Here is a 25,093-nt window from a genome sequence, read left to right as displayed (position 1 = left end):
AATTGGTGAGGTGTTGGTGGGTGGGAGAGCAGAATCCCTCTGGCTACAAAAAGTTCAGGCAATATAATTTATTTAATTTTGCACTAATTTCAAAAGTTTGAATACAATTTCCAGCAAGAAAAAAAATGTGATAGTATCTTATAGCAGTTCAGTGTAATTGTACAAGTATTCATCATTCAACTCAAAGCACTCAGTCCTTGGGTTCCAACGTTATATTTTTAAGATGTTCATGGTGAAATTTTTTTGAGGGACAAGTTAAATCCTTTCAATTTTCCCTCCAAATCTTTCTTAAACGTTGAGTAGAGTCATCAGCAATCCAAAAATTAGATTTAAATCAAGGTGCAGATGTATCCTTTACAGCCTTCCTACTGTTGCTGATAGTAAACAGGAATGTAGAGGGCAAAACTTAACCAAACACCATCAAGAGTGAAAATATCTGTCCTGAAGCTGGATCAGGTTTATGGTGGCTTAGACAGTGGTTACTGCTGCTCTCCTCTTCCTTGCATTAAAGGTCCTAAAGGAATACATCAAGAAGAATTCTATCTGATCACCTTTGTGTGAGGAAGTCATATTCCCGTACAAGTCGAACAGTTACAGTCAGTAGGTTTTTACTTTTGTCCCACTGTGCTTTGCCATTTTTACTGTCCACTGGGTGTGGCAGGTGAACTCCAAGTTTACTGAAATTGAAGTGAAAACACATTGTTGATCATTTCCGAGAAAACGTACTTTGTAAATTATTGAAAAACACAAACTGTCATTGTCCAAGTGTAAGGATGAGGGAAAGGGAAGGAGAATGAAGGATTGTGGTGGAGGAGGGATTTTTCCCCTCCTAGACAAGGAAAGAGAATTTTTATTTGTTGACTTACTATTTTGGTGTTCTACAGTCTAGAAAAGTATCTGTCACATCTAAATTTACATCGGAGTACTCTGTGTCTGGAAGCTTGATTTTTATCTACAAGCAAGAAAACAGTTGTAGTTAGCATCTGTACTTGTAACAAAACAAGTCCAACGCAGGATTTACAATTGCAAGAAAGCCCATTCTCAAACAATGAGACAGGGGGAGGGGGGGGGGGGAGGGTAGGCCTAATCCAACACTAAATCTTTATTTTAGGTTATCTGTGACTGCTTCAACTGCATGTACAGGTCATAAACAATTTCTTATAATGATAATTTGAGATCAAATTTCTTTAAAGGAAACAAGAAACCCTAACATATCATGGCAACCAACACATGGCTATGTAACTCAGTCACTAGTAACTCTGGACAAGTGCTCAGAAAGCCTGGGTTCAAACTCCATTTAGGCCTGATTTTTCTTTTTCTGGCTTCTCTTTCTTTGATTGATGTTCTCACAATAAATAATGTGATGGCTGATTCATAATCCATCTTGTACACTGATACTGTAGAACCACCAAAATTTAACAGACTTTTTTCTCAATTTTTGCAATATATGCTGCATCGGTATCCTCTACCATTCACATTGCTAGTACTGTTTAGGGGTGAAAACCATTCAGGGGTTTGTAATAAAAGATTTCTGTTAACAACACAACAGTGCTAGACTGATTCTCACCACTAAATCTTCACAGCTAGAGGAGGATGGATTTCTGCCACTCATTTGAAGATACATATCCTCTGAGGTTACAGCTTGCTTAAAAATCATTTCATATCTAAATTGAATTTAAAAATAAGGGATTTTAGAGTAATTTTAATTTCCATTATACTGCTACTAAATAAACAGAAAAGTAAACAAATACAGTGTATATTAATTCATAAATGTGATACCCTATCTTTTTTCAGTCAATATTTTCACATGAACCAAAACTCATTATTCTGTCAAATATCTGCAGCATCAGTACTTTTACAATTTCATAATCTCCCAGAAATTCATCAAGTGTTCCTCAAAATGCTTATTTTGTTCTTCAGAGCAGAGAGTAAGTGTAAACAACACAGTGCCTCAGCCAGGGCTTTAAACCGGACCTCTGAGGTTGAGTCTATAGCATTACATTCAGAAACCATCCTCCTTAAAGGATTTCAATATGCCCTGACATCCTATCAAAGTTTCTTAATTTTAAACAATCATGCGTGATTACCAGTTACTGTGTGCTGGTTGGTTACCATTGAAACCATCTAATCAATACTGCAATACTATTGGTCAACTTGCCAACATCCTTAAACAACTTGCTGAGGTCAACTTACTGACAAATCCCTAGGAGTCTAAATATTCACAAACTTTTTGGAGGGTTGATAATTGATTTGAACGAGTTAATCATGGCTGTTAGCTGATGGAAATAACAATTTTCAATCAAGTCTTATATTGGCAAAGTGGTCAGAAGAAAATTTGATTAATTTTCACTAAAAGTTATTTACAACAAGTCGGTAGATCGAATAATTTGTTGTTGTTGTTGTTGTTTCATACTCAGGAGCAGGTCTTGGATCTAACTCATCATCTCCTTGTCCACCCTCGGGTATCTCCTCCTCACTCCAGATATCACTGCTCTCTGCTTGTTGAGAGTTAGGAACTTGAGAACCACCTTGTTAATGAGAATAGCATTACAAGAAGAAGGAAATGTGAGAGTTATTATCCGCAGTAGTAATTTTTCTAGTCAGAGCCTTAGACCCAGCTCAGGTCAGCGGCCATGTGAAATACATAGATCAAAATCTGAGTTATCTATCTAAGACCTACATCTTGTATTCTTTTAAGTCACAGCAGTTGCTGATCTCGAGGCAGAAGGAAACAAGCACCACAAAAAAGACAAAAAACTGTCATTTGGAGCATTTCTCTTAAGTTCGATCCCTACCTAGCTATTTGATTACTTTTTGCTACGTCCATTGTAATGGAAAGTCAAACTGATCGTTCGAAAGACATTATAAAGAGAACATAGGGCTTACCGAGTTTTTCTTGTTTCTTTGGAGGCCCAATGCTTCCAGGATTTACAGCAGCAGATTTTTTTGGCGAGAAATTTTCATCCTATTTATTGATAAAGGTAGGCAGTGTCATGACGAACACAAATTTGTTTTAAATTTCGCCGCTGCAAATACGCTGAAACTCGCTGCTCTTCTCCTTCAAACTTTCGCCTTTTAACTAGTTTTAACCAACTTACATCAGAGCTTGAATCATCGTCTTTTGGAGGTTTCAAAAGTTCAGACAAAGCTTCTATTCCCGCTGGATTGAACGCCATATTTGTTTACCTTGGTAACCGTGCCCCACTATCCCCTCCCGTGTAGAGTCACTGATTCTTCTCGAACCATGCTTCACTCGAACAATATTAGGAAAATATGCAAAAGAATTAGCCCAGAGTTCTATATGCTGGATCATGGATCGTACCTGATGAACTGTTTTATAAACAAAAATTTATCATTTCAGAGTATATGTTCTCGCAAGGGTCCATTACTAGTAATGGGCTCCTGCACAAACAAACACTTGTATTACTAATATTTGTTTGTTTGTTTGGTTTTTTTGTTTTTATGCAATTAGGGTGTTCGTACGGAGGATGGAGGAATATCAAGGATTGAAAAAGGGAGACTGAGAGTTGAGCCGTGGGGAAATGAAGAGTAAAGAGAGGGGTACCGAGTGTACAAGGGATTAGGGGTAGGGATGGAAAATCAGGGGTAAATTGAGCGGTAGTTGATGGTTAAGGAGTTGTTTCGTACTCAGACCTTTCATGGTAAAGCGGTTGCGATTAGATTCAGTTACACGTTAGGGGGTTCAGGGTCAAAAATGAGGAGCGGGGAGGGTGAGTTAATTAGAGATTTAAATGTAACTAGCATTTGTATTTTAAGTAATGTTAGTTTATTGTAAATGGAGCACATGGAATAAATAAAAAAAGAACTGAACATACAGAGGAAATAGACGAAAAAATAAAAAGGTGGGAATGAGACAAACGGAAGAACCTTGATTTAAACTACCCTTTTTAATAGTTTTTACCTAACAAGAATGACACCTAAAATGATATTCAAAAATTATTTTAAAACTAAATAAGAATTCAATGAGGTTTTTATGGGGCTAGTTGCTCTCTCACATCAAATGTAAGAGTATTAGGTAAAAACCGTCACACGGTGATTACCACTATCTGCAATAATCACGTGACCTCGGCGATTCACCGATACTGCATACGGAGTATCAATACATCCGGGTCCTGATCCCAATCTCCCAAAACTACCAATGAAATTCCCCTGTGGGTCTATCACTTGAATACGATGGTTCAAGCTGTCAGCCACTAAAATATTACCCACATTGTCTACAGAAAGCCCTCTGGGATTCATGAATTGATTTTTGCCAGCCCCGTTACGACCCACTACGGTAAAAGACTTTCCGTGATCATGGAAGATTTTCAGCTGGTGACTTTCACATTCAGAGATCACAACATCATTGTTCTTCGTGATCGCTACACCGCTGGGATATTGAAGGTACATTGAACCACCAATAAAACCTAAAAAGTGACCATCAATACGAAATTTTTGTATTCTGTGGTTCGGTCGATCGGCCGCCAATATGTTTCCGTCGCGATCCACAGTCAGCGCAGAGATTTCTGGCCTTGTGTCCCTCTTGCTGTAAACAGGAAGAAAGTTATGCGATAATGCCCCATCCGAACTAAAAACCTTTATTATCTGCGAGTCCGTTATTATTATGTTTCCTCGTTTATTGACTGTAATAGCTACAGGGCCCATGTTTCCAAACTCAAGTGGTTCCCGAGCGAGCTCCCCCACAGAGTCAAACACCAGAACACGGCAGTTAGTTCGGTCAGCGGTATAGATTAGTCCTTTGTGACTTGCTACGCAGCACGGGAAGTCGAACTGAAGGGAAACAGTACGACTGCCCAGTGAGCCAAGTGAATAGGAATTCTCCTCGAGAACTTCTGAATAATTCAAACTCTGTCGGGAGAAAAAAAAAGAACCCATTAGCTGTATTCCCTCGACTCTATGCTCGATTACCACTAGTTATCAAACGATATAATTGTGACGGCAGTTTTTTTTTTCCCAGATAGAATCTCGAAGTCAAAATCCACATTATTGAAATCAAAACTATAACTTGTTCAGTTTAGGTCCAAAAGCGTAAATTGCCAGGTCGCTGTCAGATTTACCTTTGTCTTCTGCTTTTCTGTGTTTTCTAATCTCCAGAGCGGTATTTTATAAGCTTTATTTGCCATGCCATTGCTTCTAGTTCGTTCAAGTTCTTCTTGTGTCTCATTGATTTGATACTGTAAATCAGACAGTTCGAACTCGTTCTTTCGTATTTCCTGCTTCAGTTTTCTAACATCCTCCATCGTTTCCAAAATACATTGGTCAACACTCACAAGTTCTTGTGTTTTTAGAAATGTGGCCTCGTTATGATGTCTGACGGCCTCGCGTTTTGCCAACAACTGAACCCTAATATCGTCCACGGATTTGATCATTTTTTTCAAGGTTTCTTGTTTTTCGTCTTTTTGTTTGTTTAACGTCTGCAAAGTCTTACTTGCTTTCTCATTGGTGTGTTTTTCAAAGAAATTTTTCCTCTTATCTCCTCGTCCAGATTTCTTCAACTGTTTATCCTTCGTTCCCAACAGGCTCTGCAATTCATTTAGATCTCTTTCCTGGGCTTCAAACATGGCTTCATTTTCCTGTGCTCTTTCTTCGACTACGCTTCTTTCTTGTTCCGCCACTTCTCGTTGCTCCAGGATACGATCGACAGCTTCTTGACCCACAATCAGAATTTCTTTCTGTGAATCAAGCAACATTTGTTTTTCTTCAAGATTCTTCTTCAAATCATTTCCCCGCGAGGAACAATGCGCCAATTCTTCCAGCTGCCTTCCCATCAGCCGCTGCAGGGCGTTAATTCTGCGAGTGATTGTGGCGCTGTTTTCACCTTGGGGATAAAAGAGGAAAAAATGAATACTTAATGCTGCTACTTCTGTACTGATACCTCTCTTTTGATGAATGATTCAACTCCCCCTATTAGCTGCGACACATTTACCTGTAAATAGGCCATGAGAATTAAACGATATTTGGAGAATCCCACCCTAAGCTCAGACATTCTAAGTCACCTCTAAGTAGAAAATGTATTGAATGTGTGGGAGCAGGAACCGACAGAAACATTTTGACATTCCCACAAGTGAACTTTAATCTCATAAATTCGGCCTCGATTTCTTAACTTTAGCTGTTAATTTTTTCATTAAGCTCAGCTTAGCATATGTTTTCTTATCCACAAGCACATTCATCAGGAGCAGTTAAGTATAAGGGTTGTGGAAATAGAGAGATTGCACAAAATTTTATAATACCGATTAGAAGTTACATGATGGATAATCGAACAACAAATTTGCCCCCGCGTATTGTCTCATCTGTGGCTTAAAATCACTCTTGTGGTTTTTACTTAACAACATGTGGTATCGTTTAAATTCGAAGAATAAGTGTTCATAAATGAATGTCTATGTGGATCTTGCGGACAACCTATTTATTTGATGTTGACACGCAAAATTGTTAACACCACGGTTTTTACTGCTATCAGCAAACAACGATATATCAATTAACGTTATCTACTAATTACCTTCCTTCGATTTGCCATTCATAACTTGCACAGCTTGTTTATATTCATCCAATAGTTCGATAAGTGCTAACAATTCACAGTCTTGCAAAATTTTTCGCAGGAAAGACAATTTTTTCTCAGTGACTAATCCTTGTTCTTGAAGAATGTGAATGACATCGAATCCACCTTTAAGTTTGCCGAGGTGTTCTTTTGTAACATGGCCGCGAAGCTGTACTTTAATCTTGCGTATACTTTCTCGGGTGAGCTGGCTTGAGATTGTTCCCAACAAAACGTTAAACGGTGAAATCTGGCTTTTCTCGGATACAACGTACGCCATTGGTGGAAATCGTACAAGCTGCGACGTCAATAATTTACTGCTCGCAACATGCGCGTGTTTGACACTCGTAAATAGAAGTAGTTGCTATGATTGTCAAGTCTGTTTTCCTAGCACTTAATTTTCCTATTGATTTGAAAGTAATCAAGTGCTCCTTTTGTTAACGATCAATTAATTTACCAAAGTTAATCCAGCGCTTTCAACGTGAAGGCTATCAAAGAACGGAGACGTGTGAAACGAAATGGCAACTCAAAATCTGATTGGTCCGTTTCCTGTAATAAGCGTCTTTCATGTTTTCGGTTCTTGAGGAACATTAACACATTGATGAAATTTAAAATTCCGTGTAATAAAAAAGGAGCTAAATCGAGTAGATATTATTAATTTAGAGTTTCTTTCAAAGTGAGGCATCCTTGGATTGAGGCGTCCAACTTTGCGCTTTGTGAATGACTGTAAATGCAGTGTTTTTCTTTACTTTCATCGTAATACTAAATGCGCGCATCATACTAAACAGATTTTTCTGATTTTTCTTTAGTATGATTTCTTCAGTATGATTTGAAACTTATAAAATATCGTGACATTTATATTTCATGGATAAACTCCTAAGTCCGTTAACTAACGTAATCTAAGTTTGACCAAGGTGCAACGTTTAGATAACATAAAGTGTCTCGGCGACATTGAATGTACAGGTTATCTTTTAATTATATATTGCACTGTGATTGTCAACTTCAAAGATCAACTATATCTATGATATATGCAAATTATTTCACAGATTAGATAAAAAATTATTGTTGAACAATAATTAGGTCGACATATTCACTCAAAGTACACACACATAGTTAAAAAATTTCATCTAATTGTTTGTTTACTCAACGAGGAATAAATAATCAGAGTCATGATATAAACGCATTGTGGCCTAATTTTCCATCTCAACTCCAGGCATTGAACAGTTTCTTTTTGTTAATCATATTAGTACTTCTTTCTTCACCGTTTCCTCGTTTTGTTGCCACAATGGATACATCTTTTGTGTTATAAGAACCTACTGAACGCGTCTTTGATCTATTCACGTTCACAACGTCCTGTTTGTTTAGCATAACTGCCGTCATAACAACAGAGTCAAGTTCTCGCTCGTTGTTATTTTCAGTCGGTTCGTGACCTGGCGTCCATTGAACCAATTCTAAAGGCTCGATACTTTTGATAAAATTCTTTACAGCTTGTCTCTGGAGATAAAGCTCTTTATCACGCACTCGACGAAAATATTCCAGGTCAATCTCTAAAGAAGTATGTCGACGTTGTTTTTGACCAGCATTTTTGGAATCTCGGGCGTTATTTCTCTGCATTACGCTAAACTCTGGAACTTTATAATATGACGTTCTCGCTGGAGCGCTTCTTGCTCGGTTCAGTCTTTGAGTTACAGTTTTAAGCTGTCTCTCCCACATTTTGTTTCGCTTTTCCAGAGCTGTCATCGGTCGAGGCGGTAGATCGGGTTTTTCTGTAAAGCATTGCGGCTCTTCGCCATATAATGCAGCGCTGTCTAGGCGAGGTGGCTCGCATGATTTTGCCCTTCTAAATTTCGGCAACGGCGGCTTAGGGCTTGCACTTAAACAGCGCAGCTGCCTCAAAGACATTCTCTCTTCACCGTTGGTATCATTGTTTTCGTTCTGTAGTTTCCGTAATTCCCGAGCGCGTTTGTGATTACTGTCTAAACTCTCTTTAACCTCGTCGTGCTTCTTTGCAATGTCTACGCTAAGGGAGAGTTTACGTTGAAATCGATGTACAACAAGTCTTTGATCGGACGATATTTTGGCAACTCTTTGCTGTTCCTGTTTATTTAAACAATCCATCTCTTTCTTAAGCTGTATTTCTTCTTTCCAATTAGCCGAGTGTACTTTTTGGGACTTTTCAGAACTTCCCGGGCCGGACTTTTGCCTGTCGATGTAACTTGCGAATTGGATCATCTTTACGATCGGAAGTTCATAGCCGGACAAAATTGGTCATAACAAGGTTCTTTTCAATCGTCCTAACCCTCACAACAACTGTATGCTTCGCGTACACTTTTGTGATTTGTACTTCCACGCGTCAGAAAACCAGAACAAAAGATGAGGACGAAAATTAGCATTACTATGCTGCCTTCTAGTTCATTACCTCACACTACTCCATGAAAACAATTCAATCATTGTCTCTCGACTTTAAATTACAGTAACTAGGTTTAACATCTTGGCATTTTAGTACCAGCCTTTTATTGTTTGCTTTTACAGTAAACAAGTCCTTTCTTTGATTCAACCGTGATTTGAATACCACCCGAAGTGACAAAGCTAACACGGCGCAACATACATCCCAGCAGCTTTAAGGAGAAGTAAACGGATGATTAAATTCATGGCGCATTCGCTTTTTCCTGTTTTCGTTGCCTGAAAGGATTGTTGAAAGAAAAGGCAAGTTCCAGTCGTTAAACAGATAAAACAATGAAGCTCACGTGAGTTAATCCATCTGTCCATGACAAGCTGGTTGTAATTATACATTATAAAATTTCTCGTACTGTTTGTCGACTTCTTGTCATAATTGTCAAGATGACGGAGTGCTCAAATTGCGTAACAAAACTGTAAAATCGAAGACTGTGTGGTTATTAAATTGCTTTCACACCTGTTGCTCTGACTTCAAGCGTCGATCTAAACGAACATATGAAATATCAATTAATAAATTTAAGTCTTGCACTTATTAATTTTCCATGGTGGACCACTTCTATTTGGAAATGGATTTGTCCAATATTCCCTTTTCCTTTCGACATTATCATCTGATTGTTAGCTGCCTCTGCTTTGAGAAGTGCATATGTCTTTAGCCCAATATGTATTGGACAATATTTTCTTTCAAAGCCGTAAATCAAACCGGTAGCTTTACAGACGACTAACAGCTAGGGAGCAATTTCATAGCAACGGCTGATCATTTCAAAACATAAGAAAACAAACTGGTAACTAGGAAGCTTAAGCTTGGCAGCCACGCTGTGTCTTAGTTCTGTTCAGAGTTCAAACTAACGCAAAGATATGATGTAAGAAGCTTACACTAGGGCTAAAATCGTCTCAACATTTGCAACATTACTGTAAGAGACGATTAACGAGTCGACAAAGACTTTATCACTCCCAAAGCTTTGACGAACACAAGGGCAGAAAATCCAGCCAAATTAAAGCGGTTGATCTCGGTTGAGGACGACCCATCAGTGCCTTCCGGTGGAACCATTAACTTGCGAGGACACTTTGTGATGCCCAATACAAAGTTAACTGTATGAAACGTACTCCGTGAACAAATTCAGAAGCTAACTCTTATTAAAAAAGAACTCGAGGACTTTTTCTTGAATAACTAGCAACAGTTTTCGACCAACACAGCACAGGACAAAGAGAATATTCTAAAAAATGCCATGTAAAAACACAAACTGGGTTTACTTGTTCCACACTGGACCAAACAGTAGCTGTGGTTTCACAGAATTTTCTCCATTTTTGCCGGTTGTTGGTTTTACAAATTTTTCTTTTATATTCAACAACGCATGTTGATCATTTTCAGGACATTTAGTGTACAGGGTTGCAAAGTTTCGCTATTGACTCACGAAGGGAGATTTTAAAATTCTCCAGATTTGGCAGTCAGCTGAAACACTATATCTGACATTAAAATTGAAAACAAAAACAAGAAAAAAAAAGGAAAAAAAAGGAAAGTAAAAGCCTCTTTCAATTGATTAATTGATTTATTTTTTACTAAGTTTGATCAAGACTGATGCGAGACTAATCCATTTGCAACAAATGCGCTTAGGAAATAATCCACTTAATTCAAAAAGCCACGAAAATAATAAACAGTCTTTCGTCAAGGATTCCTTTAATTAAGGTCTTATAGATGTGTAAACTGAGGGCCATTTTTAATTTTAGTCTGAGAGCGAATGTCAATCAAGATCGACTTGTTTCAAGGTGCGTTTGTCGTTTCGAAGAGCCTGAAAAGAACATCAGTCGGAAATGTATTCATTCATAGCTAATTTTCATATTTTCGTTTTACTTTTTGCGTTTCACACAACGTAAGAATAAAACTTAATAGCGTGTTGACAGGCTGTTAGTGAAACAATTGATACGTTGTTACGTAGACTGCTTGATGCAAACATTTATTCCTGTGCGTTAACCGACCTTTAAAACACAAACTGTTGAGTTATACCATATAGTTGTGTCCTTTCTGTCTATTTCTGAAATCGTGAAATACGAGTTATTTAATTATCTTATTTATTTGAAATATTCGTGATATACCACAGATCGTTGAAATAAATATGCAGCCTTTTACAAACAACCCACCAGCGGTAAATTTTAATCTACAAATGTTAATCATTTGTCGATTGTAATAGATGCATTTTTTTTGCGTAGACAAATAAAAGTCATCAGTTATGTTTTATTTCGCATGTGGCTTGGGTTATTACGCCGTACCCGCGTTCTCTCTTTCTTCGTTGCTTTCTTAAACTGAGAAAAATTCGACGCTTCTTCCTTACTACACTTTAAGGTTTTGACTGACAATTCTCCGGGCAAAAGCCATCGAATAGGGTTTAAAGCGGAAGCGAAAGCTATTTTTACCTTTGGAGATGTGGAAAAGTATCAGCATTACCATGATTCGAGGATGTGTGGAAAGGTGGCTTTTGTTCTAAACAAAAGATTATTTAGTTGTGTGGCCATACTGTGTCGAAGAGACAGATCTGTTTAATTCAATGCTTTATTTTCAGAGGAATTTTGCCCATACTCTTACGATTCACAGGCACAGAAACTGACAAACAAACATCGTTCTTTAGTTGACTGCGACGTTAGAATTCACTTTGAATAACATACAGTCATGCAGCAGTCAGCTTGTACTGGCGCTTCGAATTGAGATTTGAATAGCTTGAAAACGTTGTATAGAGGAAATGTCAAACACTTTTGTGGAAATTGTGGCGCTCGGTAAACCCTGAAGAATATATGTTGGAAATTCATTCTGTAACCGAGGAAGAAGAAGTGGACTGCGCGGAAAGTGAGAGCTTTAGTGAACCGGATGTAAACAGCGACCCTCTTAAAACAAAAAGGAAAGTTCAATTTTCGTGGCCATTGGAATACTGGAGGGAATTTGACAAGGAGACGGGAGAGGTTTATGAGCTAAAAGATGAAACGACACAAGAAGTGGCTGATTCATTGCCAAAACCGTCCGAAAATATTAAAACAAAAAACATTGATGTTCCAGACTTGAAGAGCGACCAAAGACTTGATTGGAAAAACAGTGCCAAGACTCAAAGCATCACTGACGTATTCCAAGTTTTTCAGAAACGAGATTATAAGAAAGCGAATACATTTAAACAGATCAAAGATAAACGGGATAATCCAGAATGCAAAAAGTCTTTCATTAAACGAAATTTGACCACATTTCCATCAACTTCTTTACACACGAAGCAGCTGAAACCGGGTAGTTTGCTTTGCAAAGTGTCAACCTGTTCTAAGTTAGCACACAAAGGTGAATTCACGTTTAACGCCCGCAGTAAGGAGCCTTCACTCATACAAAGTCACTGCACATACTCATTTTCGAGTTCCCTGGGCATGTTGACAGGGGTTACAATACCTTCTAAGCCTTTGGTTTGCACGGGTCGTAAATTATACGATGAACGGCTTCTACCAGCAGTAGAACGGGAGAGAAAATATTCCTCTATGTACACTTCGAAAAATAACAATGGGCTGCCACCACTGACCTGCGGAAAGCCAACAACGCCAGATATTGTGCAACTTTTTGACTAGTTTTACAGAAATTATTTAATTTTCACCATTATTAAATTTTAAACACGTTTTGAATACGATGTTAGAAGCTGATTCGTTTTAAGAAAAACCTCATCGGTATTTATTTTGTATCATTTAATGTTCGAGCCGATATCATCACCTTCGAGTGCATTTAATTTCAATTAACAATATTTCTAAAAGTACATTGCGTGAGAGAAATGGTAGCTGCATAATCGGAGGTATCAGATTAAAGTTACCAAGATAGGACAAGATGGTGAATTCCATGGCACCTGCGCACAAACAAAGCCTTGAATCCGTTCTCGTGTACTCGAAGTGGGGGAAACGAGGGAACAAAACGTATTAAGTGAAAACGAGTGGTTCTGGGTACGTGAATGGTTTAAATCGCCTTTATACATAAACTCACTACAGCAGCCATAAACAGATATTGTGTAACATAATGTTATAACTTAAAACACGATACAGTTGTTATCTGTGCTGTTTTCCATTAGCCCGTGCTGAGCTCTCAGTTGATGGAGACGAGCGGAGAGCGGGCGCGCGAAAATTGGCTAGTAGACACAAAGGTAGCAGGTGCCAGAGAAACAATTTGCATTTTTCAGTCACGCACACAGTCCGTAGTAGGAGGTCGTCGTTAATTTTAACGGTAAATGCATTTTCTCGCATCCATCAACGACAAACCTTCTTTGCAGAGGTAGTGACAGGAGTTTAAGCACAGACGATTCACGTCTAAGGAGTTTGACTGACCTCTGAACAACTTTCGAGTGTTTCACGTTGAATAAAGACTAAAAACCTAATTGAAGTAATTAATGATGCTCCACAGTTCGTCAAGTCAACACTTACTTCCCTTGGTGGAACACTTAGGGCCGGTTAATTAAACAAATTTTAACCGTCGTTTAACAAAACCGCATTCTAAGCCTTCTTCAATTTAGCCGAACCTTTTATCTAAGAATCAATTTTTTGTAAACAGGCCGATACCTAAAAGTAGACGGACATCTATTCAAATCAACCCTCTTATGGAGAGTCACCGAGGCCCACTGTTTGCGTAAAACCGCGGTTTGGGTTGGATCTCGTTTAAATAAGCGGCCCTTAAAGTTTCAATTTCCATATTAACGAACTAAGCGTTTATTCCTTGTTACCGATCTTTTATTGTATGGATGATTGTATTAAACTAAGGAATATTAGTGTCACTTCACTTGATCTTGCCACTAAAGCCCATTGTGCTTTTGTCCAATGAGGAACGTTTTTTATTACTTGTAATCGGTCTCTTGTGATTCAGACACTTTGATTTTAAAATGTGTAAATAGATGCACTTGCTGTGTTTGCGTTGCTATTGAGTTCAGAACTAGGTCAAACGGAAACAATTCGCCCATACACAAAGTGATATGTCTGGAGGAGGTGGCTGGTTTGTAGTTATTGAACTGATTCGTCAAGTCAAGTAAAGATAAAGACTTGCGGAATCTACTAATGAGAATTGGATTTCATGACCTAAGGATTCATTGCATTACATGGAGGAGGACATTAAGTGCAGAATAGATTGGAGTACAAAACAATTTTGACAAAACAAGGGCAGGACAAAGGAAATAAATTGAAAGAACTGAAGTGATAAGCAAAATGTGGGCTTTCGAGCTCAGAGAGAAACAATCAAGTGAGAGAGAGATCCAACTTGACTGCGCGGTTTAGAGAGCCTTTGTGGTAACATTGTGCTATTTTTATCAAGCAAGTTGAAGCCGGTTTAGAAAAGGATTTTTTTAAAATTAAATTCTCATGAAGAATCAGCGAGGAAAAAGAAAGAGTAAAGGCAAGAAACGTCAAAGGTTTGGCAAAGAAAACACAGCTAACGCCAGTGAAATGAATTCGCTTACAGAAAAGGTCAAGGACATAAAATCAGGTAGATTTCAGTTCAGTCTTGTTGGTGATGATCATTACAGTTTTTACGAGAGAACTTCAGTGAAACTTAAGGCCAAGAAGGGATGTAAAAGTTCTGAATGTTCTATTGAGAATGAGGGAGTACAAACGAAATCCAAGGAGACTAAAGGTCAACATAGATCGGCTTTGCCGCCTTTGAAAGATTTAACAAAATCACAACAACGGAAGCAGTTGACAAGAAACGCTTGTGGTCAATCGAAACTCGATACGACACTTCGAAACGACGGAAATCACAGGAAAGAAAACATTACCTCAACCTCCTCTGAGAAGTCAAAGACGCTCGCGAGTGTATCTTTTGTAGGTATATACGATTTGGATGACATGAATAACACCCAAGTAAACAGGGAATATGGTGTTTTAAACTTAGACAATGAAAAAAAAGTTGAAGGAGAAAGCGATGAAGACAAATCCAGAGAACAGGTCGAAAAAACGTCAGGGTATGTAATTCAAACTTTAACGCTTGAAGGGGAGAGTCATTTCAATAGGAAGGAATCACTCCATAATAAACTCATCCTTCCTGGAATAAAACAGAACAAAAAGTTTATTGGCGATAAAGTTGAAACATTTCAGAGACGCGAAACATTGTTTAAAGAAAGAGAAAAAAACAACAGACTTCCGAGGTTAGTTCATAGTAACCAGAGAACTCCTAGGATTGTTCAACGCTTTTCAAAACGGATTCAGGGCAATCGTAGGGGAAAAACTCGAACAAATCATAAGTCTTTTGAACAAGTTTATTTAGAGAGAGAAATTCCTCGGTTGCCACTTGTTTTAAATGGACGAATAACTCAATTTTGATTTTCTCAAACTCTACTTTAATTACGATTGGTTGTATGCAAGTCTCCTCTTTTCTTTCCATTTCCGTGATTCACAGTGCAGTTATCGTACAATAAATTTCTAGAATCTATTATTGGTCATGGTTTCCTTTGTCATTTTCTAGCTGTTAAAAAATGTTTTGTCGGTGTGTTTCCAAGCTTTTGCTTACGTTGATCTATGCAAAAAATGTAAAGCCACACTTGCAGATTACTTAACCGATCTCAATCGACGGTGCGATCTCTGAGAGGAGCACTGCTAAACCAGTGAAGCAATATTTTCTCTTGATCATTTGATACACAAATGCTAGAGAAATTCAAAAGCATTTCTGGCGTCGTCATGTATCCTGTTCTCCTAGTTGTTAAATGCATTTAGTCAACAAGTCCGTGTGGGAAAGACGTCAGACACTAATGAACTTATGGATCAGAGATAGTGCTTTTTTGTCTGAATACAATGCTAATCAGCTCTAAGGTGCTCATACTAAACTTAACATCAGCAGGCCTTAAGTTTCCATTGTCGCTGTTACACAAAGGTGCGCAGTAGTAGGCAAAGAAAAGAGGATTGAAATGATACTCAAGACAAGTGTAGTCTAAAAAGACAAAATGGTGCACAGTGGTTGGCAAAGACAAGTGAAGTGTAATGATACACAAAGGCGCGCCGTGGTTGGCAAAGACAAGAGTACTGTAGTTTTTTAACGAAGTAAGCGTATGAGAATCGAAAAAAACTTACTTAACATAAAAAAACTCGTTTAACTTTAAGTCTTTTGGGGGCTGCTATGGAAAATTAAACTGGAAATCATATTTCCAGTACTTATGTGCGTTAACAACTAGAAATGAAATAAATGAAATGAAATGAAAACATTCAAAACCCTGACGGCTTCATGAGGAATTTTTCCAATATATTACAGTGATTCTGAGAACTGTTCAGTATGACCATCTGGCGTGACTTCATTGTCGTATTTTAACTTGGCGCAGCAATGTTACCAGTGGAAAACGCTCCGGGGACGAGACTGGAATGCAACACCTCACAACGATGCATCACACCAAGTAACTGTACATTTCCGTACATAGTGAAGGGTGTGAAACCGAAAACATAGAACAACTTCCCCCCCAAAAAATGATTCATCGCAGTTTCTATGGAAATCATTCGTGCTTACGCATGGAAATTTAGATTAAAGATTTCGAGAGAAAGAATTTACAACAAAAAATGAAAAAACCGTTTAGTGGAAAACCTTCACCGAAAGGCGTCAATGATCTCAACCAGCGTCCACCTTCGTTCCCAGTGCCTCCATCTCCTCCACCCACCAAATCGTTGCGAAAGATAGACTCTGGGAACAAGTAACTTGTTCGATGTATTTGTTTGTATTACCGCTGTTTATTCCTTACATAATGCATCGATTATTTCCCACTTTACGATAACTTTTTCTTTCTTGCATACCGTATGTATGTGATCATCATATGCAGACGGACGTTTTCCTACAGTTAACAGCACAGTCATCTTGCACGTTGACAACACTTTCTTGTCTACAATGTTACCAAGCTAAAAAGCCGCATTTGTCAAATAAACATCTTCCAATTACTTTGAATAACTCTTTAGTACTTTGCTCTGTGAACTTCATCACTTGCTCCTGTCGTCAATACAGACCTTAGTATTCTATACGTACAGACGGACCACACAGGTTTCTTATTTTGAAAAGCTTTCACCACATCAAGCAAAACGTTGTTCTCCTTGAGTAATTACTAGTTAACTGTTTTAGGCTGCAGTTTTCTATTGGGAGTAATTTGTAGCCTTTTGTTTAAAGAGAGAAAGAGAGATTAAGGCAATGTCGTCAATGAAGATTACCATCAAATTATTTCATATATCTTGCTCTGTTTCGAAAGGTGTAATATGTACTACACTTCTGGCAGTTAAAGCTTTGAGCTTATTTCGAGGATTTTTATCCACCCCGCTTCCTGCTGAAAAACGTTTTTTCTCAAATTCTGTAAATTTAATGGAAAGGTTGACACACTTCTAATACACATTTTTACAACAGTTATTGAACGAACAAAGTAATCTTCAAACTGTCAACATTGCAATTTCACGAACGCTGTGTTTGCACTGAAAGTAAACAGTCACAAAGCGAGAAAAATCGCTCACGCCTAATGGAATGAAAATTTAACAAGATTAGATATGATCTGTTTTCATGACGACGCAAACTTCGACATCAACACGAAACAATGGCGAAAATAAACAAGTACAATGTGTTATTCGAAGACATTCAAATCCAACTACGAAGACCAACCGTTCCAAGTGTCACAGAGGAGAAGACTAGTCTTAAAAAACCTCCATTCCTTTTGCCGAAGTCGAAAGCAAAAGAAACTTTATTGAGGACAGAAAAGGGCCTACAAGTCGACTTAGAACTGAATGTTCGTGGTTTTAGCAGGAATGACAACAAAAGCTTTGGTAAGCGGACAAAACGGAAAGGCGAGAAAAAAAAGAGAAAATCCAAGGATAATATCAAAGGTTTGTCATCCCCTAGCAACAAGATTACCCATCAGAACAGTCCGCACGTTTCTCTCCCTCCAATAGATTCTAGATCTTTAACGCAACAACGCTTGGATAATGTTCTAAGCTTCTCAAATGCAGCGACTTTTAAGCCATACCGTGAATTTGAAATTGCGTTTAACACGCTTGTGAAAGTAATCGAAAGGAGCAAAGAAGAGCAGAAAAGAACTACAGAGAGATTTCAAATGAATATCGTCCAAGGGGAACAAAAACCAATCAACGAGAAACTTCAGTCGCAAGAGGAAGCGAAAGACAATTGTTTACGCGAGTCACAGAATTGCTCAGTGATATCGGTTTAATCGAGTTATCATATTGGTTATCGTGCAATTGCAAACCAACAGCTTAATGAAGCTTTCCAGTATGTGAGCCGTTATTCTGGATCTTAGTTACTCACGCGAAAACGAAAAATTCCCAAGCGGACGTTTAGCACATCGGCTGTAATCAGTAAAAGCAACATTCAGTGTCTCAAGATGATGCGAACTCATGAGCGAATCACAATTTTCAGACCATTCACTTTTAACTGTCTTTTACTACGAAATATTCTCCTACGATGAAGGCTGTTCTTTCATTAAAAGGCCAAGTTTCACATTTTAAACCTTTGTAGGTACAATGTAGACCTTCACAGATTCAGATGCGAGACGTAAGTCTAGTTTTACGAACTGCAAACTAAAAAATATCACACGCGATACGTAATTTCGGGTAGCTGCGTGGTAGAAAAACAATTTGTTCCAAATTAAATTACTTGTTTCGTACATTACTGTATAGAGTGTAAACATCATGTCTAGAAGAAAAAAATCTCCTAGAAAATAGAAGTTGAATAAATAAGATTCCTTTAGATGCTGGTGAATCTTCTTTTGAATTTCACTAAAACACAGTAATACAATCGCTGCGCTTCTACCGAGAAAAAGATATTCTTACTAAAAAGAGGGTAATTTGTAGTTAATTGAAATAATAAAGGCTTTTTCGTTGGGGGAATTATTTTCAGTTTGTATATAAAACTCAGGCAGAGATCTCAATCAGAGGAACAGTTCATCACGACAAAAGCCAAATTTCTCGCAAGACAATTTTTTCCCCTGCTATGTGCAGAATATTTTCAACAGCTGATATGTCCCCGTTGGTGTCAAATCACCAGTCCGGTGCAATCCAGTCGAAGAATTTCATGGCTAATTCAAACCCAAGGAAACAAGCCTGTCAAAAAGAAAACAGCGAATTGATAAAAAACAATTTATCCATAAAGATATGGCGGGATTGGTTTAAGAGTTTTCCGCATTAGAGCGTGTTGGATTAAGTATCGGAAAAAAAACTGTTTAGTGTTTCTAAAAGCCAATCACAGACGAGCCAATGAAAAATAAAATTAATAACATGCAAGCGCGAGAAAAAGCGAGGAAGCAAATCACGGTCTGTTTTAGTTTTCCACGATTCGTTAAAACTATAGCGCGAGTTTTCTAGACCGCTTAACGATAACTGAAAAGTAATAGCAAAGATGTGCAAGTCAATGAAGGTCTAATTTTGTGTACATGGATGTAATCCAAAGGTGTCCCTTCAATTGAAAGCAAACGAGCAATACCTCCAGTTGAATGAAGAGGTAAGTTTCTAAAGAGATTGTGGTGCTGCCAATTTACGTTATCAACTCAATTGATAACTCAAAATTACCCAATAAATTGGTTCTTCTTGTTTTCATATCCACTCAGTGTCAAATTCAAAACGGAAACCACTGAATGATGCAATTAAAAGAGTCTACTTACTGCGTTAGCTGGAAAAGCTCTCAGCATAACTGGAGTTAGGCCTCTAAAGAGCGCCCCAGGTCCTTCCTCACGCATCTAAAATGTTTCAATGCGCACTCAGTCAGGAAGATCACACTTCGAAGGTTACTTCGTACGAGCTTATCAGTTACATGAAGAGAGTGAGTTATGTTTTTCTGCTTGGACGGAATGCAAGTCCTTAGCAAGTTAACAAAGTCATGTGACCAGGTCAGGTGACCAGGACCCGACCACAGGCCTCTTCATGCAAAGTCCAGCGCGGTAATCATGGGCTTTACAGTATCCACGTCACCCTCAGTATCACACACAGTGAGACTGACCAAACTAAACTGACATGCTCCGCAGCAACAAATTCGTAGAACTGAACTTACCATGTGTCTAAAAACATCCCTAACACCATTTGGATAAGTTCCTTCAGGTGCTGCAAATAATAAACAAAAGTAAAATTACCTTTCTTCATTTCTAATTCTTGTGACGATGTGTGACAAATCATACTTGGGGAAAATTATCTCGTCTTCCCTCTAAATTCTCTATCATAATGCCACCATTTACCATTTTACTCCCAGAGGTGATTAACATGTAACCTCTCCCTTTTATGTCCATACAATATCCGGAAAACAAGTAATGAGAATACTCAAATTTATCAGGTAAGAGTTGTTATCTTGATTTAACACCAAATTCTCTTAACTGATTTACAAGGACATGTGAAGCAGCTAGAGGGGAGAATTTCAAATCAGATCTTGGGATCAGTTAGAGGGTTGATATGCACTTTCACAAATACAGGAAGGCTGAAGTACATCAAACTAAGCAATAATAGCTGAAGAACAGTGTAGTACTGCCCTTTGTCTGAAAAAAAAAAAACCAAGAGCTATAGAGCTGTAGATACTGTGAGAAAAAATGTTGAAACGGGATTTGCCAGATAAAAATACTAGTGTTTAGGAGATAGTTTGGTTACTTGTTACTGGATGGTGAATCATCAGACATTCATCCAATACCTCACTTTCTCATAAATATATTTGTGTGTGAATTTCAGGTCCAAATTCCTCTTAATGGTCATGTCCTAGAAGAGCTGTCTACTGTACCTGTTTGCAGACGAGACTTAAGTACATCTGGTGCTATACCAACACTCCAGTTCATCATGCCTGCCACACCTGTGAACAGAAATAATTAGATTGTGAGTAGGATCATTTTTCACTTGTCTTACTCAAATTTATTCTAATTTCTACACATGGGTATTTAGTGAAAAGGAAAATGCTCATGCATTAGACCCCATGAAATGATTTTAGAGAACAAAGAGAGGATAAGAAGGAGAGACTGTGTTGTTTTAAGAACAATCTCATCCAACTTCTGTGGCCCTGGGTTTCCTCCCTCAAGTTCAACATGAAAACAAGGAAAAAGCAACATTTCAGGTTTGAGAATGAAATGGGAACTTACCTCCTGCACAGAGAATTGACAGAGCTCCAACATCTTTTCGCCTATTACAAAAAAAGAATTGAAAATTAGAGAGATTGTTAACACGGGGGTAATACCATCTTTTGACTCCCATACATATTATTTTGTTCATCCCTGATTTGAGAACCACTCAGTGAGTAGCAAACAGAATACTCACGTCTTTCCCTCTGGAGTGAGTGCATTTAAGAGAAACTCATATGATGCAAAGTACATTCCTGAGGCCGGTACATCTGTAGAAAAACCAAGTAAACACGAGAAAATTTTCGACATTTTACAAACAATCATATCCATAGCAGATCAAATCATATAACTGAAAAATGCAAGAAAGCACATTATACTGAAACTTATTCTCAAAGTAATAAATGCATCATAACACATTTATGATCATGCTAAAACTTTCATCACACTCTTTTTCCAGTTGGGCATGAATAAGACATCTAATGCTTACTATACATATTCTTCTGTTACTAAGACAGTATATAAAGATGAAGCAGCTGATAAATGTTTGAGATTTAAACCAAGTATTCTTAGTAGGGGGTACATTTCATATACTGTCTCTCTTCCCCACCCTCCCCTCCCAGCCCAGATGTTCTATGGCATTACCCTGACAATATAATAGTACTTAGTTCACATAGACTGAAGAAAATTTTAGTGAAAATGAAATGGTTCTCTTGAGAAATTTAACACATTGACCAAGTCTCACCCTTTCAAAAAACACATATCTTGAAAAGACTAATACTCATTACTTTTAACTGTTTAAATTCCCACCTCTCAATAAAGTTGCACATGTTCCTTTGTATACCCCACGAATTCCACTCTGTTTGTAAAGCTTCTTCACTACATCACTAGGTCCAGCATATTTCTTTTCTGCTCCACTAGCCTGCTGAATCTACAGAGAGATTGGCAGAGAGACCATTATAAAATTTACAACAACCAAGAATTTAACCATCCAGGTTTAAATTTTTTGTTACCATGACAACCAGGGCTAGCCTGCTAGTATTTCAGACAGCCAACCAGTATTTTGGTTAGTAAACATATCCAACTCTGACTTTCAATCTAAATGCAGAAAGAACTTTCTATATAAAATGCCTTTAAAATGTGTCCTTGTTTTTACTGAGCTGAGCATTTACTTTAAAAACTTACTTGTAAAATACACTTTATTCTTTCTCCTGGAGCCATAATAACAGTTGTACAAACTCCAGCAAAGAAACCTGATGTCAAAATTTGAAAATACCTGCGAAAAGGGAAACAAACCTATCATCAACTGTAATTAAAAAGGATCTCCATGGAAACTAGAAAACCTTGTGAAAACTCAAACTGAATGTGACATCAGGATGGGAATTGACTGCACACCACAGAAGTTGGAAGATAAGCCACAATGCTTTCCATGCTCCTCAAAAGACCATAAGCTTATCAACCAGAAGACCTCCAGGTCTCCCATGGTTGAGCTGTACCCAAATCAAATTTATCATTTTACGCAATGACATCTGACTTACGTTGGTTCATCAGTAGGATTCTTGAGCTGCAGTTTTTTGCCCATGTTAAATCCCCAGAAACAGATGGCAAATATTGGTGCTACACCCACAACAGGAGCTGCCATTCCTTTGTATAAACCAAGAATTCCCTGGAAAGAAAAGTCCAATTTAACCATTCCTAAGGTATGGACCAAAATCACAAATCACCACACCTTTAATTTTAAGTATACAGCTAGGTGGAAATAATTTCTCTCATTAAAGGAGCTCTAAAATGGTTTAAGAATCTTGACAACACAAGCCTAAATTAAGTCGTCCACAAGGCACATTTGTCCTTCTCACTTTTTCCCTGCATCTTTGATGTCTGTTAACTCTGCTTAACTGTTATTTTTGGGACAAATGAATAAAGGGGGTAAGTTTCTAAAGAAACTGTGGTGCTGCATCAGTGGAAGGGTATAATAGGGTAATTTAGTATTATCAATTGAGTTGATAACATAAATTGGCCACCGTTAACAGTACCAATGCTGTCTTTTTGAGAGTTAGCCCTTCATCATTTACTCTGACCAAGGGCTATGCTCAAAATGTCAGCTTTGAAACTCTCTATGGTGGCCAATTTACATTATCAACTCAGTTAATAGTACTAAATGACCCTGTTATTTTTCAGGTTTCATTCCAACCCTAGTCAAGGATCTCAGCAGGGACTTTTGAAAGGGGTTCAAAGTTATGAATTTGTGTACCCCTTCCAAGAAGTGGTGTGTACCACTGCTCTACCTTGGGTACCAGCTGGCTCAATTATTCATGTGGGGATAACGGCCAAAAAGAAGAGGAAAAACAAACAGAAAATTCCCATAGCAGCAGTGTAGATCAAAGTGCAATTTATATCGATTACAACTTTGTGATTATACAGTATCTTAAAAATCTTGAGAGTGTTATCTGCATAACCCACCAGATATCAAACCCAACATTCTCTTTCCTGTTAGCCAGATTTATCAGTTGATTGATAATTTTGTTGATGAGTTTTGACTGTAAAATTATGGTATAGTTACAGACAAGCTTCCTCGTTTCCAGTGGTAACCAAAACTCGAGAATTGTGCATTCCCAACCGTTAAATGTAAAAGCCTGCTAAAAACAGTCAAATGGCTTGTTGCCACTGGAACGGAGCCAGCTGCCTGTGACAGCAACAAAACTTTATAATCAGAACATAGTTGTCCAACTTCCTATGTGCCTCACTCAACTAAAAATTGTAGTAACACATTCACCATGGTTTATAGTGTTTGTGACAGTGAGAGCTACAAAATCTCACCTCCTTTCTTACTGTTTTAAGAGCACAGTCAAGAGTTCCAGTGAACAGTGGCTTCTGCCCTGGCTCTGGTTGGGGCATGGTTTGAAGGCGAACCTGACAAAATCATGAAAATCAATCAAAAGAAAACAATGCATACAAACAAACAAAATAACATTTGTAAAAAGTTAAAAAACTGAATGACACAGCATTATGATATGAGCACTCCACTGAGTGATATTAGAAAGAGCTTAATGTTGCGTGACATATTTCCATTTTACGTTTGTTTCCTCACATTGAGGAGATAGCTTCCATGCATAAATAAAAATATTCTGTTATGATCTAATTAAAGACAGCATCTTTGTTATCTGAAGTTGCCCAAATCCCCCAAAGATGGAAAGATGAAGTCTTGCTCAGATAAAAAATTGTGTATTTCGAGTTGAAAAATCCATTCATAAATTTATCATCTCATTCACGAAACAGGTAAAATCAAAACCGCAAGCCTGATATTCGAGAAAAAAATAAAGAGAAAATTTCGTTTCTTTATTCTGTTAACTGAGAAATCTCCTGCATATCAAGCGTTCTCAGTGTTTGTTTACTCCATTTTATCACCAGATTGTAGAAATTTTGCGAGACTTGACAATGGTGCCGGAGGAAAAATAGGACTGAAGTTCATGGACTTTGAACTTTGCAAAACATTTTTGGTTTAAAAATGACTTTAGGGTGAAAAAGCTTCTTAAAATCGACCATTGATAACGCAGCCGTGATTATACTTGCTCTAAAAGCTATATCCAGTTGTATCATTTCCAGATTATCCATCATATTTTTAACGATTCCACGTCACGAAAGGTATTTGGAAATCATTTTGTTCACGACATAATTCACCTTGATCGTGTCAAGTGGATGGCCAGACACTACGCAACATATTCCTCCAAATCCTCCAGCAAGGAAGTTCTTTACACCAGAGGTACTTCTGGTTTGCTTCTTTTGAGGCTCAGCAACAGCGATCTCTTTCTCTGCCATACTGTTTGCACCGGTGATTCTTACTTACTATCAGTAGTTTGCCGTCATGAGGATTGTTATCAACCAGCACCGTGGGGACTGGGTCTAGTCTTGTGCCCAGATCCTATCATGCTTGCCTTTAGCAGATACAGAAACTGGATGCACAATATCGTAATTGTAATGGCCCCTGCATTCAGCGGGAAAATACGTGATTCTCGCATGTGTCCTGTAAAATTACGCAGTAGAAGCCAAC

The 25,093-nt window shown here is 38.0% G+C and overlaps 6 protein-coding genes across 6 annotated transcripts; 2 read left to right on the top strand and 4 right to left on the bottom strand.

The window, feature by feature from the left end:
* Positions 1 to 53: 53 nt before the first annotated feature.
* On the bottom strand, positions 54 to 3,257 carry LOC113681864 (dynein axonemal assembly factor 6). The gene is made up of 6 exons (XM_027198991.2): positions 3,099 to 3,257; positions 2,887 to 2,965; positions 2,414 to 2,528; positions 1,568 to 1,664; positions 867 to 952; positions 54 to 677 (listed from the first exon to the last, which is right to left on the bottom strand). The coding sequence occupies exons 1-6, from the start codon at positions 3,174 to 3,176 to the stop codon at positions 548 to 550; spliced, it is 585 nt and encodes a 194-aa protein (XP_027054792.2). The 5' UTR covers positions 3,177 to 3,257; the 3' UTR covers positions 54 to 547.
* Positions 3,258 to 3,764: 507 nt separating this feature from the next.
* Positions 3,765 to 7,359, bottom strand: LOC113681866 (uncharacterized). Its single transcript, XM_027198992.2, has 3 exons — positions 6,518 to 7,359; positions 5,079 to 5,839; positions 3,765 to 4,869 (listed from the first exon to the last, which is right to left on the bottom strand). Exons 1-3 carry the CDS (start codon positions 6,831 to 6,833, stop codon positions 4,033 to 4,035), a joined length of 1,914 nt encoding a protein of 637 aa, XP_027054793.2. The 5' UTR covers positions 6,834 to 7,359; the 3' UTR covers positions 3,765 to 4,032.
* A 145-nt stretch (positions 7,360 to 7,504) lies between these two features.
* Positions 7,505 to 10,524, bottom strand: LOC113681867 (uncharacterized). The gene has a single exon (XM_027198993.2). The coding sequence runs from the start codon at positions 8,783 to 8,785 to the stop codon at positions 7,757 to 7,759; it is 1,029 nt and encodes a 342-aa protein (XP_027054794.2). The 5' UTR covers positions 8,786 to 10,524; the 3' UTR covers positions 7,505 to 7,756.
* A 693-nt stretch (positions 10,525 to 11,217) lies between these two features.
* On the top strand, positions 11,218 to 13,780 carry LOC113681868 (uncharacterized). The gene has a single exon (XM_027198994.2). The coding sequence runs from the start codon at positions 11,795 to 11,797 to the stop codon at positions 12,596 to 12,598; it is 804 nt and encodes a 267-aa protein (XP_027054795.2). The 5' UTR covers positions 11,218 to 11,794; the 3' UTR covers positions 12,599 to 13,780.
* Positions 13,781 to 13,969: 189 nt separating this feature from the next.
* Positions 13,970 to 16,200, top strand: LOC113681869 (uncharacterized). The gene has a single exon (XM_027198996.2). It carries the CDS (start codon positions 14,360 to 14,362, stop codon positions 15,314 to 15,316), a length of 957 nt encoding a protein of 318 aa, XP_027054797.2. The 5' UTR covers positions 13,970 to 14,359; the 3' UTR covers positions 15,317 to 16,200.
* A 2,184-nt stretch (positions 16,201 to 18,384) lies between these two features.
* On the bottom strand, positions 18,385 to 24,936 carry LOC113681870 (mitochondrial carnitine/acylcarnitine carrier protein). The gene is made up of 11 exons (XM_027198997.2): positions 24,724 to 24,936; positions 23,863 to 23,955; positions 22,584 to 22,711; positions 22,231 to 22,321; positions 21,856 to 21,976; positions 21,245 to 21,317; positions 21,070 to 21,110; positions 20,718 to 20,786; positions 20,007 to 20,056; positions 19,621 to 19,695; positions 18,385 to 19,063 (listed from the first exon to the last, which is right to left on the bottom strand). The coding sequence occupies exons 1-11, from the start codon at positions 24,859 to 24,861 to the stop codon at positions 19,001 to 19,003; spliced, it is 942 nt and encodes a 313-aa protein (XP_027054798.1). The 5' UTR covers positions 24,862 to 24,936; the 3' UTR covers positions 18,385 to 19,000.
* Positions 24,937 to 25,093: the final 157 nt, after the last annotated feature.

The sequence above is a fragment of the Pocillopora damicornis genome, chromosome 13 (genome assembly GCF_964200805.1).
Source record: "Pocillopora damicornis chromosome 13, jaPocDami1.2, whole genome shotgun sequence".
Lineage (NCBI taxonomy): Eukaryota > Metazoa > Cnidaria > Anthozoa > Scleractinia > Pocilloporidae > Pocillopora > Pocillopora damicornis.
Note: the sequence above shows the minus strand (reverse complement) of the source record. Positions and strands in the feature narration are given on the sequence as shown.